The sequence below is a fragment of the Canis aureus genome, chromosome 14 (assembly GCF_053574225.1).
Source record: "Canis aureus isolate CA01 chromosome 14, VMU_Caureus_v.1.0, whole genome shotgun sequence".
Taxonomy (NCBI): Eukaryota; Metazoa; Chordata; class Mammalia; order Carnivora; family Canidae; genus Canis; species Canis aureus.
In genome coordinates, this window is record NC_135624.1 from 45,444,412 (window position 1) to 45,463,379 (window position 18,968).

Genomic DNA, 18,968 nt, shown 5'->3' on the forward strand with positions numbered 1-18,968 from the left:
CCTTTATAAAAGAACTTAACAAGATAAAACACTTAAAGATAATTTTATGAAAACATTTGCAAGACTTCTACAACTGAAGACTTCTGACCACTGAAATAAAGACCAATATAACTAAAGAAATACATTATGTGTAAGGATTAGAACATTTAGCATTATAAACATGTCCATTTTCTCTAAATTGATCTATAGATTAAATTCAGTTCCATTTATAGAAATGTAGAAATAAAGAGGCTGTTTCTAGATAAATATTGTAGACTTTTTGTAAAAAATAAAAAAGCTGTTTCTAAATCGATATTTTACCGCACCTCTGCTTTTCCACTTGGATTTTAAATTAATCTATTTCAATCAAGCTGCTATTAAAAACACATGTTGCAATTGTAACAGAGCCTAACCTTCTGACAAAGAATAAACAGAGCTGCAGGATGGCTATATTAAAGATGTGCTTTGCAATAAATATAATACATAAGAATAAAAAGACAGTAGGCATATAGTTTTCCCAGATGGTCATTAAAATACCAAGCTCTAGCAGATAGTGTCAGGGGTAAAAAAAGATTCAGTCAAGGAGTTCACATGTGTTCTTCAAACCTAACTGCTAAAAGCTGAATGAATATCATGCTATATCAAGGGGCAGAGTCCTTAATACCACTTTCCATCTAAGTATTTTAGTATTTCTGTGATACTATCAATCATTCTTTAGTTACTAAAGATACTTTATGGGAAAATATGCAAGGATTGGAAGAAAATGTACAGTAAAACTTGATATCCCGAGCTTTATAGCAATATTAGAGAAAACATGCTCACTCACAAACACTCTGGCAAATATATATACACCAGATAATTTTCATGAAAAATTATTTTCATGTTACAGGAGTTGAAGATCAGAAGAGTTAAATATAAACTTTCTAGACTTAGAAATCTGAGGACTTGATGGCAGAGCCATGATTTGAACTTAATTTTGTTTCATTTTAAAGGTTTTAAGTTTAAAGGTTTTAAGAATATATATGAGTATATATGCATGTATATGAACTATCATTTTTATTACATTTCAATTAGCTAATTACATAATACAACTGCTACCTTTATAAGGGATTGAGTATAAATTGTTAAAAAAAACCACAAAAGCTCCTTTATGTAATCATGTGGAATTTATTCTAATGATCTAAAGATGATTTGGTGATAGGATTCTTGTTATTATCTTACTAAATATTAGAGATTTTTAAATTTGTTTTTCAGATACTATGATTTTAGGATGTTCATATGCTAAGAGTAGTGAGAGGGAGGAATGAGAACAGCTGGAATATGGTCCCACAGGCAGAGAAGTTGGCCTTAGACAGAACCATGGATTGCCCTTCTGGAGTATTGGGGCAGGGGGGCTGTGGATATTTGAAGAATGGTTTTGTAGATTGCTTCTGAGAATGCATGAAATTTTTTCTCCTATTCTTTTTCTCAGTGGAATTAAAGTGAGGACATAGAACACACACACAAACACAAGAAAATAGTTAACATTGAAGACCTGACACTGCTATCTTGAGAAAGATCAGTTTGCAGAGTTGTCCTGTTACATAGATGTCTAGAAATTTGAATCATGGAAGCATTCATAACTGAGGCTGGCTCACAGTGTATAAACTGTTCAAAAAAATATTTTCTGCTGAACACTTATTTCCTACTAGGAACTTCAGATGTGGTACATGCTAGGCAAGAAAACCAGTAAGAATAGCCCCCAGGAAAAACTGTGGACACTGAATCTCTGAAGAGTTTCCCTGGTACAAAAGGTTTAATATATGTTGTCATAACTGGTTATTGAAGGAATTAAGCACACTCCATGTGACTCCACAAGGAGAGAACTTTTGCAACTCATACCTGGTTTCCTCTGGATTTTGTCCCATGTATCTTTTCCTTTTGCTGATTTCGCTTTGTATCTTTCATCATAATACATCAAAGCTATGATTATTAATGCATGAGAGTCCTGTGAGCCCTCCTAGCAAATAAACCTAAGGGTAGAATTGGAGACATCTTATCAGCATAAACCCATACATGTGCACGCACACTCTCTATATATACGATTAAAATATTGAACAAGTTGGGTCAATTATTTAACCAATTTACGGTGAAAGATCCCACTTTCTATCATTGTTGGGGATTTTTTAACCAAGGGTTGATATATGTATGAATATGGATAAATAATTATCTTTAAATATGACAAAAGGACCATAAGAGTTTTAAAATTCCTTTAACTTTTCTAAATTCCTAAAAACTATACATATAAGATATAGTGTTAATAATTTAGAACTATTGTGATCTTAAGGTTTGAAGAATCTATTTGGGTTTCTAATATACTATCTGCTTAATTAGAACTAGAGCTAATTCAAAATGAAGTATTAAAAATATTGGATAGGAAATATAAAAGTGTTTTATATAAGGATATAGAAGGTAGACTCAAACTAGAAAAAAATACATACTTAAGAAAACAACTTTAACATGTACTTTTTGTAGGAAAAGGGAAAAAAAAAACTAATGATTATTTATATTTTAAACACCAATGCAGAGACAAAGAATTAGTGAACTGGAAATTGCATGTAAGAACATTTCTCAGAATTCAGGACATAAAGTATAAGAGGTAGAAAATATGAAATTGAGACTAAATGACATACAGGATGGATTATATGTGAAATCAGAGTCCCAATATAATAGAAAAGAGAGACTGTTAAAGAGGTAATATGGGAAATGAAATATTTCCAAAAATGATGATAGACTTGAATTTATAGTTTCAGGAAGCACAGTAAACACTAAGCAGCAAAAATAAAATGAAATACATTATAAGCCACATAATAGTAAAACTACAGAATGTTAAAATCAGAGTTACAGTAAAATATCCAGAGTACATAGGCAGTTTATCTATAAAAAAAATAACAACTTAATACAAAAATTGTCAATAGCACTGGTGAAAGCTAGAATGCTGTAGGATAATATCAAATTTTCAGAAAGAAGGAAATTCTCACACTGTAACCCCAGCTTAATGCTAATTTATGAATTAAAGTGAAATATAACATTTTATAATAAAAGAAACTAATAATTCGCTATGATGGACTTTGCTAAAATAACTTTTAAATGTTGAAAATCAAGAAAAAAATACCTGAGAAAATATGAAATTGAATAATCAGAAATTAATAAGTATGCTATCACATTCGTATTATAAGAAAATATCGACTGTATAAAACTAATGATAATCTCTAAATTTGGAGGGAAGAAGGCAGAGTTAACTAAGATGTTGGGCAGTCCTAACCCCTATAAGAGGTTAACACGTTGTAAGGTATTTATGGGGTATATATTTATAGTTTTCCCCTAAGTTTGTATGCTATGCTATTAAGAGCAATCAATAAACACTAGACAGACAATAAACTGGCATGTAACTGCCATTCACTAAGATGAAAAACTTTTTGCCATGCCTCTAACATCTGTTGAGCTTAACAAATTCAGATGCTATATCAAAGTCGCTTGTATTGTTATTTGAAGTGAGTTTCTTGTACACAGCATGTGGTTTGATAATATAGGTTATTAAATTCAATTTTCCAATCTCTGACTTTTAGTTGGTATATTTAGCACATTTATATTTAACATAATTATTGATTTATTAGAGCTTAAGTGAGGCATTTTGGTTTTTATATTTGTTTCATTTGTTCTTCATTTCTTTGTTTTTACTTTTTCCATTTTCCTGTGGGCTCTTTGTACCTTCTTCTTTACATTTCATTTTGATTTACCTTTATTATTTCTGAGTATATCTCTCTGTAAAGATGTTTTAGTAGTTGCTCTATGTATTACTGTATCTATATACTTGAGTAAAGTGTAGAAAACTTATATCCCTTTAGGCCCCTTTACATTTCCCCCCATTAATATAATCTTAAACATTTCTTGTACATACTCAAGAACCACATCAGATGTTATAATTTTTACTTCCACAGTCAAACATAATTTAGAAAACTCATGAGTTTATTGCATTTACCTGGATTTTCACTTTGTGATTTCATCCTTTTTGATGGTTTAAAATTCCTTCCTTTATCATTTCCTTTCCATCTCAAGAACTTCCTCTAGCTGTTTTTTTAGGGTATCTTGTTTAAGTCTCTTATCACAGACCTGAGGTGAAATTGCATGAATTTTATTGATTAACTCATAGGCTTATTATAATTTTGAAAATCAGTTTTATTTGACCATCAATAAACAATCATTTACCACTTTGTTTCCAGACAAGGCAAGTGTCACAGAGACTAAACAAAACATTGGCACCTTGAATTGTTCCCATTCTCTTCTGAGTAGCCAAGCTTCTTTTAAAAGCTCTTCGGGGAAAATGATATATTTAGAAGTAGGTAAGAAGTCAATGTCTTTTAACTTTCGGGAGCAATTTTATTATATAGAGAATTGGGATGTCTCTCTTTAACAGATATGAATGCTTTGTGAAAGGACATCCTTCTTTGTCACTGCTTTCATTGTTTCTACTTAAAGTTTTTCATTTCCAGGACTGTTACCATGAATAATCAAAGTCCTTTGAATTGCTGTATTATTATAACCCCCATAATATATTAATACTTCTGTGATTTCAAAAAAGTCACAAGAGCATCACTGAGATTCCTATTGCCACCAATTCAGCATGTCCCAACTTGACTGAACTTGCATTTTTATCTCTTAATCTTTTACAATAGATTATTTGGACTTTACTTTTAAGTTATATAACTTTTAAGGTATATTTTAAAAAATGGTGAAGCTACTAACTGGCCTTTGGTCATATTCTTCTTAAATTCCATTCTTAATTTTTCTGATATTTAATTAATCTCTGACATGATCTACAGGTTACATATAAATCATTTATCTTTGAAATAAAGACTTAGGAATGAGCAAAAGCAATTAATCTTGACTAAGGTTATATCATTGTTCTCCCCTCCTGTTCATGATAGACATCTTGCCTGGATCCCAGAAAGTAAATTGCTGGGTTTAAAGGTGTCTCAAATTTCCACATTTTTAAAACTTAGATCTTCCTATAAAAAAGCACTTCATTTTATGATATTAGGATTTTGTCTATTATTCTAGACCATCTCTTATAAAAATTGACACATGAAATGTTGTTTTGTTAGTTTTTATTATAAATGATCATACCTTTTCTTTAATTTTGCTTAGACTTGTTCAGAAATACAGAGATGATTCATACTTATTCAAGGCCACATTTAAAAATCTGTAGACAAGTACAGTGAAAATCCCTGACAAAAATTTTCAATTAAACACAACTACAAGGACATAGGGTCCTTTTTATCTAACATAGTTATTTTGCTTTATTTAATTTTATTTCACATAATTTTATATTTAAAGGCTGTAATATTTCTCATTTGATCAGTTCTTAGTTCCATGACCTTGGTTTTATGGTTTAACATTATCAATTACAAGGATCACCTAGAATATTCCATAGTATTCTTCTAATTCAATGGGAAACATGAACTGAACATTATCCCTGGATTTTTCAAGTAGATTTTTTAAAAGTATCTCATGTTTTAAAAGTCAATCAAATATAGAAATGTAGTAGTAAAAAAGATAATACTATTAAACTGCATTTTAACAATGAGCTATATATCATGAAAAGGGAAGCTTCAAAATTACTCAACGTTAACAAATTAAGAGTATTTTTCCTGTCAGTGGATGGAAATTTTGAAATTCTTAGAGAAATTTTATTATATACAGAATAAATTTAAGTAACAGTATTTTACCAGAATTTGCTTGTTAGCTTTCTAATTGCAAAATCTCTGGCCTTTAAAGAGTTGAAAGCCCTGATACATTGAACATATGACTTATTAGAAGGTACACATAGAAAAAACTCTAAGCATAGGACATGTCCAGTGTTTTTCTAAAGGTGGCATATCTCCCTCTTGCACTGCGATGACTGAAACTGATAACACACACATGTAATTTTCCTTTCTAATTTGGATTTATAAGCAAAGGGGTTCTCCTGTTTTCCAGCAGAGATATTGCAAAGTAACAAGCATGATGATATTTTCCTTACACAGCCCCAGATAAAAACTCAAGACCATATTATAAATTTATTTTATTTCCCTTTTTAAAATATTCTATCAGTAGTGGCTTTATTCTGTCATGCTCTCCAATTGATATATTTTAATTCCATTCTTTCAACTGATATATTAATCAAGTAAGAAAATAGCAAATGCCCTAGGTTTGTCCCTTAGTTTGGTTTATAGAACTTTCAATACTCCCTACCCACATATCCCTTCTCTAACACAATGGCCAAACATAAAATTTGGCTATACACTTACTGATAGTCCAAACAAATGGGAAACTAAATGCTAGACAATACTCATTAAATAACTTTCTTTTTTCAGAAATTTCTCATTGTCATTGAGGAACATTTTCTAATGTTGCTTTTTGGTAATGCCTTTGGAAATAATTTTGTATCAAGTCCAAAATTGATTTTCTTACTACCATCCCTTGTGCTAATCAAAGAAAGTCAGGCTCTCACCACTAGATGTGATTCCTATAAAGTGATTCTGTGAGGATCTATACTTATGTTCAGTTATGCACCTCAGTCAAGGAGTATGCCTTACAATAAGAGTGCATGGGAGGAATCCTCAGCACCTTTACACAACCTTCTCTAAATATAATTTCTAAGTTTTTGATAAGCCCTGGAGTGCAGACAACTTGAGTGTGTATTTTCTGACAAGTATTGCAAGTGCTTTTTTTTCTTTGTAAGTTATGATAGAATCATGTACTCTATAAAGAAAAGAAGTGTATAGGAGATTTGACATCTTTATATAAAATCTAAAAATTTGTGGAAAGTTAGAAATACTGAAGTTAAGAACCTTATACTGAAGTATATAACATACAAAGGTGTTTTCTGGGTTCAGACTTTGGCAAATAATTGGCAGCAGGTTTACTTTCTTTGAAATTCCAATTAAAATATTCATAAGTACTGAGGAAAAATAAATAAAAATTTGTATGAAGTTACTGTGGCCGAGTTCAAAAAGGGTGTTGCCTGTGTTCTCCTCTAGGATTTTGATGGAATCTTGTCTCACATTGAGATCTTTCATCCATTTTGAGTTTATCTTTGTGTATGGTGAAAGAGAGTGGTCCAGTTTCATTCTTCTGCATGTGGATGTCCAATTTTCCCAGCACCATTTATTGAAGAGGCTGTCTTTCTTCCAGTGGATAGTCTTTCCTCCTTTATCGAATATTAGTTGACCATAAAGTTAAGGGTCCGCTTCTGGGTTCTCTATTCTGTTCCATTGATATGTGTCTGTTTTTGTGCCAGTACCACACTGTCTTGATGACCACAGCTTTGTAGTACAACCTGAAATCTGGCATTGTGATGCCCCCAGCTATGGTTTTCTTTTTAAATATTCCCTTGGCTATTCGGGGTCTTTTCTGATTCCACACAAATCTTAAAATAATTTGTTCTAACTCTCTGAAGAAAGTCCATGGTATTTTAATAGGGATTGCATTAAACGTGTAAATTGCCCTGGGTAACATTGACATTTTCACAATATTAATTCTGCCAATCCATGAGCATGGAATATTTTTCCATCTCTTTGTGTCTTCTTCAATTTCTTTCAGAAGCGTTCTATAGTTTTGAGGGTATAGATCCTTTACCTCTTTGGTTAGGTTTATTCCTAGGTATCTTGTGCTTTTGGGTGCAATTGTAAATGGGATTGACTCCATAATTTATCTTTCTTCAGTCTCATTGTTAGTGTATAGAAATGCCACTGACTTCTGGGCATTGATTTTGTATCCTGCCACACTGCCAAATTGCTGTATGAGTTCTAGCAAATTTGGGGTGGAGTCTTTTGGGTTTTCTATGTAGAGTATCATGATTGGTGAAGAGGGAGAGTTTGACTACTTCTTTGCCAATTTGAATGCCTTTAATGTCTTTTTGTTGTCTGATTGCTGAGGCTAGGACTTCCAGTACTATGTTGAATAGCAGTGGTGAGAGTGGATATCCCTGTCTTGTTCCTGATCTTAGGGGAAAGGCTCCCAGTGCTTCCCCATTGAAAATGATATTTGCTGTCGGCTTTTCCTAGATGGCTTTTAAGATGTTGAGGAATGTTCCCTCTATCCCTACACTCTGAAGAGTTTTGATCAGGAATGGATGCTGTATTTTGTCAAATGCTTTCTCTGCATCTAATGAGAGGATCATACTCTGATTAGAAATGACAAATACCCACCATTTGCTTCAATGTGATGGAACTGGAGGGTATTATGTTGAGTGAAATGAGTCAATCAGGGAAGGACAAACATTATATGTTCTCATTCATTTGGGGAATATAAATAATAGTGAAAGGGAATAAAAGGGAAGGGAGAAGAAATGGGTAGGAAATATCAGAAAGGGAGACAGAACATAAAGACTCCTAACTCTGGGAAATGAACTAGGGGTGGTGGAAGGGGAGGAGGGTGGGGGGTGGGAGTGAATGGGTGACGAGCACTGAGGGGGGCACTTGACGGGATGAGCACTGGGTGTTATTCTGTATGTTGGCAAATTGAACACCAATAAAAAATAAATTTATTATTAAAAATAAAATAAAAAAATAAAAAGAAAGAAAATGAAGCCCTGAAAGGTTTAAACTGTTTCTATGATATATGGAAATTTCTTTAATGTCCTTCACAATAAATTCAATTACTTTTCAAAGAAAAAAAAATTGGTATGGCACTGGCAACTAAGAAAAATAAAGAGTACTCTTGACAAAGGAAAGTAGGAGTGTAATTTTAATGTCAATTCAAGTAGTATTTAAGGCAAAAGAAAGGGTATATGAAACAAGAATTATTTTATATTAATAAATAGAGTAATCCTAATTGAAGAAGAATGGTGTCCAACCTTTATGCCGTAAATAGCAGAGTAGTGGTCACTGGGGCACTGTTTTCAATCTTTGTCAGATGAAGTACATAAAAAATCAGATAAGCCTTGTTTTAAAAAAGTCAGAGTAAGAATTTGAATGAAAGAAAACAGACATGCATATGTTTGACTCTTTTTTTTTTTTTTAAAGATTTTTTTTTAAATTTATTTATTCATAGAGATGCAGAGAGAGAGAGAGAGGCAGAGACACAGGCAGAGGGAGAAGCAGGCTCCATGCAGAGAGCCTGACATGGGACTCGATCCAGGGTCTCCAGGATCATGCCCTGGGCTGCAGGCGGCGCTAAACCGCTGCGCCACCAGGGCTGCCCATATGTTTGACTCTTAAATAGATAAAGGATGATATATGAAGATCCTATTATCTTTGCATGGTTAGAGTACAGAGAGAAATAAAGGTAGATTCCCTAGAAGTTAAAAGACCTTAATGGAGGCTTTATTTGAATATATGGATACTTAACAGGCAAATAGACATTTGAGGAACTTTTGCACTGAACTATATAGGATGAATAAGAGAAGACAGAGGCTGAAAGGAAAATCAAAAGGATTCTATTGCAATTGTGCTTTAATGAATGATGAAGGCTGATATTGGGTTACAGAAGATAAAAAATATTGCAAACGGAATCAATGATAGATTGCCACGGAGTACGTGAGACTAGGAGGCAAAGTTTTATAAATCACTGGTAAATTTAAATGTGATTTTGGTTTGTAATTAGGAGTCTATTTTTATTATAATCAGTTCGGACCAACTTCAGTTCTGATTCACCTGCAGATCTGTCTTCCCTCAGATCCTGAAACATCTATGTCTGATTACTTTATCTTGTTAGAAATTATGCAGGAATGGGAAGTTAATTTGGCCAGTGAATTCTTCAGGGTCTCATTCCTTTAACTGCCAGAAAACCACATTACACAAGATGAAAAGCATTTTGTATATGATAACTTACCACAGCTGTTTTCCCCCAATTATCCCCAAGATACAGACTGACAAAGATGGAGTTCGCTTGCAAATAATTTGTGAGTTTACTGTGAGAGGGAGTTGAAAGTAATTTTAAAGCACATGATTATTTGCTAACTCTATATTTAATTGTTTGAGGAACCATCAGATTATTTTTCAAAGTGGTGACACCATTTTACATGCCCACCAGCAATGTATGAAGCTTCTGACCGATGTACCACATTTTTGCCAATACTGGTTATCATCTGACTTTTTGATGATAGTCATTCTAGTGAGTGTGATGTATCTCTTTGTGATTTTGATTTATATTTCCCTGATGACTAATGATGTCAAAAAATGTTTTCATGTGTTTAGTTGCCATTCTGTATGTATTTTTTGGGAAAAACATCTACTCATATCCTTTGCCCTTTTTTTGATTTGGCTGTTAGTGAGTTATAAGAGTTATTTATGTAGTTTAGACTCAAGCCTCTTATCAGAGATATGATTTGAAAATATTTTCTCGCATTCCATGGGTTGTGTTTTCATTTTCTTGATTGAGGCCTTATGAAGCATTCCACTACTAGGTATATACCCCAAATAAATGAAAATATATGTCCACACAAAAACTCTGCACAAATGTCTATAGAAGCATTCATTATTCAGGGGATCCCTGGGTGGCGCAGCGGTTTGGTGCCTGCCTTTGGCCCAGGGCGCGATCCTGGAGACCCGGAATCGAATCCCACATCAGGCCCCTGGTGCATGGAGCCTGCTTCTCCCTCTGCCTATGTCTCTGCCTCTCTCTCTCTCTCTGTGACTATCATAAATAAAATTAAAAAAAAGAAGCATTATTCATAAGAGCCCAAAGTTGGGAATAACCCCAAAGTCCACCGGATGAATATAAACAAAATGTGGTATGTTAGACCATGGAATATTATGTGTAAAGTATTAAGATATGCTACAACATGGTTAAACCATGAAAACAAAAGACCACATAGTATATGTTGCCACTTTGATGAAATATCCAGAAAAGGAAAATTTATAGAGACTGAAATTTGAATGGTGATTTCTTAGGGATGGAGGATAAGAGGATGATAGCTAAAGGGCATGGGGCTTCTTTTTGAGGTTAGGAAATGTTCTAAAATTGACCGTGGTAGTGATTGTACATATCTGTGAATGTGCTGAAAACCACTGAATTACAACATTTAAGTGGATCAATTGCATAGTATATAAACTGTATCTCAATTAAGATGTTATTAAAAGAAATCCCCACATAATAAGATTGAAGTTATCATGATCCTGGGTTTACCTATGCTTATGTGGCTGGAAATCACTAAATAATTTGTTCTTACTTAGTTCTGAATTTATATACCTGTAGGTATTTGTACATAAAACTGCTAAACTGAGTGACTCTATGACAATTGCATTCAAACTTCTGGTTTTCAGTGTAGCCAGTCAGGAGCACAGCCCACTCACAGCCCGAGTTTCTAACTTTCTTGGCATTATGGAAGCTCTGAAAAAACTATTCAAATGTTTAAAGGTCTCCAGAATAATTATACTTAGGCACATTTTTACATGTAATTTATTACATCAGAAAATGATTTAAAAAAAAGAAAATTATTTTTTTCTAACACAGGCACAGAAAAATACAGCCTTTACACTTGTTTCTCTTATAAAAATAAGTTTCCACTGCCTGAAAAAAATAGGCAATATATGCAAAAATACGGAATCAAGTTTGGATTCAGCAAAGAAAGTGATTTCAATTATGTGAATCTTTGGTTCTGCTTTCATAATAGTGTTTAATATGAAAAATAAGAATTAAAATAGTATCTCATACCACATACTTCTGTTTAGAACAAAGACATAAATACCTTCGGGACATTGACAAAAATCATGTTTTCACCCAAGCAATTTTCAAATTAAAAAAGGAAATTGACACATAAACATTTTCCTTATCTGGCTCATGGAAACCCTGAAAACCATCCATGGACTTTCTCGAGTTAACAGCTTTTTAAGAGAGAAAAAGTCCTAGTTTCTGACCAAGGAATACTTTCTAACTTCTAGGATCAATGCTTCTTAAATAAGACTTATTTACTATAATCTACTAAGACCCAGTTAAGCATTAACATGCCCGTCTTCCTCTCAATAAACCTTCCCTCTGCCCCAAGAATAGCTCATCATTGTTTATTTCTGTTTGAGTATTTCCTAGATGCATTGCACATATAAATAATGATAAGTGATTGTTCTGGTCTCCCCTTATGTGTTCTCCTAACATATATAGGAAAACAGCTATCTCCAATACATGATAGAGTAATTAAGAAAATGCACTTAACTCCATAATCTTTCTATAAGCACCATATCCCCTTAAACCACGAGTACATCTCCAAGTAGGACCTTTTTTTTTTCCATTTCACAGATATGAGTCTCATCCAGAATAAAGAAAAATGAAATTAAATAGTTTAGATAAGAAGTCAGAGAATAACTGTCAAGAAAAGAAGAAGGAAAAATATAATAAGACAAGCATAGAGAACAAAGCTAAAGAGGACAGAAATGAATATGCCATGTGTTTCTCTGTGAGAGTTACTGTATTATCCACTTTATTTTTCCATTTTGTACGGAGAAATCATAATGTGAGAGCTTTTAATAAAACTGACTGAATTTGACCCTTAATTATTCTATAATACCTGAAGAATGACAGGATTGAAATAATTTTGAATGGAATTTAGGAAATAGAAAATTTTTAATATTATAATTAAAAAGTTTGAAACTATTAAATTGAGGAATCATCTAGCTATGCATGTTTTGGTATTTAATTTATGTTTTCAAGTTTCGTCCCCACAAAAGTAATCTAAGATACAATTGGAGAAAGATTAAATATATTAGAGCTTGACAGAAAAGGATCCTTCTGGGAAACAGCAGGTGTTTTATTTTGTTTCACTTTTTTTATTTGACTTCGGTCTTCAGAGTTACTGAATTTGAACACTTAGATATTCAGAACAAGCAGTCAGCTTCTTTTTAAATAGGTTTATGGATGGCCTCTAAAATAAATGCACATGAACACAAATGATTAAATGATCTAGAAAAAAGCCATTTTTTAAGTAAGATTTTATTTATTTTTCATGAGAGACACAGAGAAAGAGTCAGAGACACAGGCAGAGGGAGAAGCAGGCTCCACACAGGGAGCCCAGTGTGGGACTTGATCCTGTCCTGGGGTCACGCTCTGAGCCAAAAGCAGAGGCTCAACCCCTGAGCCACCCAGAAGTCCCTAGAAAAACCCATTGAAGGGAAAATATGTTATTTGGTACTTATTCAACAAAGAAGGAGGTATTCACATACTCTGACATCAAATGCATGTTTAAAATATTGGAAAACTAAAGGAAATTTTTAAAATAAGTTTCCACATAAGCCTGCCACCATAATCTAACATAATCCTTTCTTTTGACTTATTTCTCAATATTAATCATATGTAAATTCATTTTATGTCATTATAATTATATGTGCTTGTATGGATGGGTCCTTAGCTAGCTTTTTTCCAACAAGTCCGTTATTACATGAATATTTTTATTCTAATTTCCTACCTTCGTATTTATATTCCTTGAAACTTCATAAAATGATTTTGAATGGAAGCGTTTACTTTATAATTTAGCGTACAATTTCCTTGTTAAAAGATATCCAATTATTATCCTATTACAAAAAATTCTTTAAGACCATATTCAGACGCAAGGAATATGCTTTCTTAATAATTAAAATTCATTTGCCTCTAAGCATGTTTCAGACATTCTGACGCTGGTATTAGGAGCTACAACTGGGATTATTTTACATGATGGGATTATTTTATGTGATGTTATTATTGGGAAAGAGAAAGTGAGCCACTCAGAGGACCCTAGCAAAGAAAGGATTGTGGATCCTTGAACTCTCACCTGGATTTACATGTTCAGCTTTCATATCAGACATATGGTTAAAAATGATAGAATTGGTTGGTTAAAAGTGATAGAATTCAATCCAAACTGAGTTTAAAAAGTGATATTTAATTGTTTCTCCTATTGGGAGCAAGAATCTAAACATATATATATATATATATATATATATATATATATATATATATATATATATTCAAGACTAGTTATTACTCTCTCCTGTTCCCAGAGTGCTTTTTGTTGTTTTGTTGTTTTGTTGTTTCCCCGCTCATGGTTTGCCCTGTCCTCGGGCAACAAGTAGTTGTGTTTTCATTGTCTCATTCATTCCTAGACCTCTAACTATAGCACAAATTCTCCTTGAATCACAGGCCCACTGTAAAAATGTCAGCAAGCTAACTCTGGTCAAAACATAAGGACTGACAGTGGTAGGTAGGCTGTTTCCAGAAGTAAATCGCTAGACCAGAGATTAGATGTTGGAGAAGCAAAGATAGTGAATGCACACCTTCTGGTCCTTTACGCATTCTGTTTTGCTTCCAGTGCATTCCTCACACAGTTTTTCAAATGAAGGGACTAATAATTGGATTCTCTTCTTCAAAGTTCTTCATTCAGTAGATCACGTTTCTTCATTTAATAAATCATTTCTATTCAACGGATCATTTTCCAAGCTCTTAGACAGGAATCTACTAACCATCCTATTAAGAACTCTAGCAATAGCTACAGCCTCACTTTCAGCAGCTCCTTCCCCTATATCCTACATTAACGCCACAGGTGTCACAGGGCTCATTGCCCTGCCCTGCTCTTTCCACCAATCACATCGTACTTCCCTCCTAAACTTCTAAGTAAAGCGGGTGTTCTCACCACACTCTATGCATCCTGGGGCAGCGGGACAGGTGAGGTGAGCATTCTGTGAAATTACTGACCAGAGAGCGCTACCCTTTTTCTCTGTCATTAGTGAATGTATAACCACAAGGTAAAAAATTCAGCTCTTCCAAGGATTCAGAAGGAACTGTCTGCTGTCCATTAGAATCACTGGACTGCGGCTCCATTGCTTTAGCCTTCCAGCCTCCTTTGCTTCCATTAGCTTTTGAACCTAGTCTGATCTCAGTCTTTCTATTTTTGCAATTGCCTGTCCCTTATTTGAGCATTTCTATTACATTAGCCTGGCATTTGACTCAGGTCAAATCACAAATTGTACCTCTGCTCTGTGAAATGAGTGTGCTTTCCCAAACTTCTATTTAGATTTTAATATGGTGGACGATAGCACTTAAATGCTCCAATAGGTTCTTAAATCTCTGAATCAAAATATTTATCTTAAAAATATCAGATTGTTCCTTTAAAGTCAAGTCTTTATCATCAAAGTAATAAATGCTTATCAATTCATACCATATTATTGGGAAAAAAATGAATGAACTACAGAGACTTGTCACAGGCACCTGTTTATATGATATATGAGTGAAATAAGCTTTTTCCAACAAGCTGAAAGTACTTATTCTGTATTTTATTTTATTTTTATTATTATTCTGTATTTTCATTGATGAGTATATTTGTATTCATTTTCTGTCTACAGAGGTGGAAAATTTTTTACATATCATCTGTAACTGTGAAATGCTTTATAAGTAATGTTTTTCTTACCATAATACTTTATATTCCTCTTAGATTAATTTTTATTGAATACAATCCTATTGTAACAGAAAAAAATAAGCCTTTTTGGAAAAAAATTCCCTAATTTGTCAAAATCTATGACTGTATGAATAATTTTGCATATTGATTAGGTTATTATTGGTTTGCATTATTGGTTATTTTTTTCAAATTTCGATTTATTTAAATTTTAATTTTGAAATCAAAATAGTTGTATCAATTTAGTGAATATTTAAAATGATACACCATTAAATTTTTATAATTCTATAAGTTATTTCTCTCACTGAAATGTGAACTTTAAAATCAATTCTGGGGATGCCTGGGTGGCTTAGTGGCTTGGCGCCAGCCTTCAGCCCAGGGCATGATCCTGGAGACCCAGTATCGAGTCCCACATCAGGCTCCCTGCATGGAGCCTGCTTCTCCCTCTGCCTGTGTCTCTGCCTCTCTCTCTGTATCTCTTATGAATAAATTAATATTTAAAAAAATAAAATCAATTCTGATGCCATTAGTCACACTTTTTATACCATAAGAGGTATCTGACATCAAGTCTTTATGATGTGTATATATTATGAAAATTATTTACATACTATATATGGTGATACATAAATCATAAAGCACTTTTATAGTCAAGATATATATGTATCCATTGAAATTGAAATCAGGGATTTACACAGTCATAAAATGAGATAGTGTTAGAGTTGGGAAATCAGTTTATATCTCCAAATTCTTAGTCGAGCCTTCTTTCCATACTGAATGTTGCTTTTCAATCATCAGAAATAATCAAAGGAATCTGTGTTCTTTAGCAAGTAGGCATTTTAAATACCATTTGTTATTCTCTGTTGTGTTTCACTTTACCTCTAAATATCTGTGGCTATGAACTGAACAAACTGAAACTACCTACTTGCAGTTGAAATTCAAACCTTGGCATAATCTAAAACAAAATGATTCTGAAAATCCATAAGCACTCATACTTTAAATTGCCTCTTATTCTGACTGTTACTCTCTTCTTTCAGACACACAAACACACATTTACTCACACATTACATGCACACATATACACTATGACTATAAGAACTAATCTTGTTAGTATATTCACTTATTTTTATTTTTTTAAGATTGATATATTTATGAGAGAGAGAGAGAGAGAGCAAAGGGGAGGGCAGAAGGTGAGAGACAGAGAGAATCCCAAGCAGACACTCAGCATGGAGCTGAGATGGGGCTTGATCCCATTACCTGAACCAAAATCAAGAGTTGGACACTTAACCTCCCGAGCCACCCAGGCACCCCCTTGTATATTTTAAAGGAATTCCTTATGTCCTTAAGCTCTCATTTAAAATATTTTCTTTGTGGAGGCACCTGGGTGGCTCAGCGATTGAGTATTTGCCTTCAGCTCAGGATGTGATCCTGGAGTCCAAGGATTAAGTCCCACATGGGCTCCCCATAGGGAGTCTGTTTCTCCCTTTGCCTGTGTCTCTGCCTCTCTCTCTCTGTGTCAGTCATGAATAAATAAATAAAATCTTCAAAAATAAATAAATAAACAAATATTTTCGCTGTTTTAATGACTTCACCAACTGTGTGGCTTTGCAGCAATTCATTGATTATAGTGACAATAATCATGACTGGCAGGTATAACAAAAATAATGAAAATGACTCAGTTGTGATTCTTACAGAGTAAAATATAAGGACCATTTTTCGATAGGGCAAAATAATTTGTCGATTTAATTATTATATTAACTCCCATCGTTTTTTATAACCTAGTTATCTTTCTAGGTAAGATTAATTAAAGCAGTTGCATATACTTTAATATAACATCCACTTTTGCCAAGTTGTGGTTTTACTTAATTCTATAGATGATTAGAAGGTAGAATATTTTAACATCGCAGACTCAAATAATTAAAACAATTACTAGTTTTAAAATATTTTATTGATTATGATATCATTTCATCTAGATGTAAAAACCTTTAATCTCATGGAATTAAATTACATATTTCATAAGAGGATTAATTTTAGAACCAAATATGACAAGAAGGGAAATCTATTTTAGTATATAGCCACATTTACATATAGAGTGATTTGGGAAACTGATTTCCTAAAATTATTCCAATACTCTTTAAAGAATTCAATTTTTCTGCTTTGAATATTCAGCATCTAGCATAACTGATCATGTGTTTTTGGTTGTAATCTTAATCTTATTCTTTCTTATTGCATTGCATATACATATTTAGATTGGTAATCTGTGTTTTTCTTGGAATCTAAGTAACAAGCTGAAAATTTTACCAATGGAAAAATGTAACTGGGCCTTTGTCATAAGAGGGGTATAGGATTCCATTTTAGGAAGCAGATTCACTTATGTTATGGACTGATTTTACCTTGAAATAAAATATTCTCTAGAGCCGCTAATAACTTTGTTTAGATATGTTTGTGCACAGAAAATATCAAGTGCTTCTTTATGAAAGAGTGAAGAAAGAAAGAAAGAAAGACAAAGCTTTGCTAGCCTAATCCTTCATTATTTTTTTTTTCATGTTTAGAGTATGATGAAAATAGCAGAAATGTAAAATTAGAACTGTAATATGGGTTTATGGTAGAAGTTGGAAAGTGTCTTTTATACATGCTTGCCAAACTGTTCAGGTGAGGCTGATTTGTATTGATACTTGATGCCAAAACAGGAAATCACAGAGCAACCCAAGGGATCACTAAGTTAAAACTTAACTGGAAGAGCTATAGATTTATGCTTATGAATGATAATTACTGCTTTGGGTGCATTTTGTTCACATATGTGTAGTTGATTGTGATAATAGATACTGGACATCAGGCACTTTTCTCAATCTAACATATCTAACAAGTGATTCAGAGGGGTTGTACTAATCTTTGATAATATCTAACATGGATTGAACTGCTAATCCAATGACTAGAAACAACTTGGACCCTTCACTAACATTCTTTAAAACAAAGTCAGAAAATCTGTGTCCTTCTTCAGACATTTGTGAACTGGAGAGAAGTTATTACATGAACACACAGAGAATATTCATTGCGTATCAATCTTAATCAATGACTAATCAATAAAAAATAAGATATAATTAGATTGGAAAGTGTAAAAAACAAAAGATTTGCAAATAGCTAAAATGATTTGTGGAGAGTTTCTGCTGCCTCATATATACACTTTTGGAAATATTACATTCCCTTACTAAATATGCACTTTTCTCTATACAACTAGGACAATACAATATAGCATTTATTTCTTCATGTAATTTGTTTTCAATGATTATTTATCTGGTTTCTACTATGTAGAACCTAGACATTTATGTCACAGTATTCAGTTGTGCAGGGTAATAAGGCCAACTATTTTTGTGGCTTTGTTTAAAACAATGAAATTTTCTTTTTAAAAAAAAACATTTTATTTATTTATTCATGAGACACACACAGAGAGGCAGAGACACAGGCAGAGGGAGAAGCAGGCTCCATGCAGGGAGCCCGATGTGGAACTCGATTTCGGGACCCTGAAATTATGCCCTGAGCTAAAGGCAACTGCTCAACCGCTGAGTCACCTAGGTGTCCCCAATGAAAATTTCTAATGGGGATCATGAAGACCTCC

The 18,968-nt window shown here is 33.2% G+C and overlaps 1 protein-coding gene and 1 long non-coding RNA gene across 5 annotated transcripts in view; one reads left to right on the top strand and one right to left on the bottom strand.

Moving 5' to 3' along the window:
• Nucleotides 1–18,968, top strand: part of LOC144283592 (uncharacterized) — a 277,411-nt gene that overhangs the window by 250,904 nt on the left and 7,539 nt on the right. The window lies entirely within an intron of this gene.
• Nucleotides 1–18,968, bottom strand: part of LOC144283591 (uncharacterized) — an 87,808-nt gene that overhangs the window by 21,472 nt on the left and 47,368 nt on the right. For all 3 annotated transcript variants that reach the window (XM_077847896.1, XM_077847897.1, XM_077847895.1), the window contains 2 exons: nt 4,001–4,131; nt 1,861–1,991 (listed from right to left, as the gene is read on the bottom strand). In XM_077847896.1, the coding sequence (XP_077704022.1) occupies nt 1,861–1,929 (69 nt within the window). In that variant the 5' untranslated portion in view covers nt 1,930–1,991; nt 4,001–4,131. The remainder of the gene's footprint in view (nt 1–1,860; nt 1,992–4,000; nt 4,132–18,968) is intronic.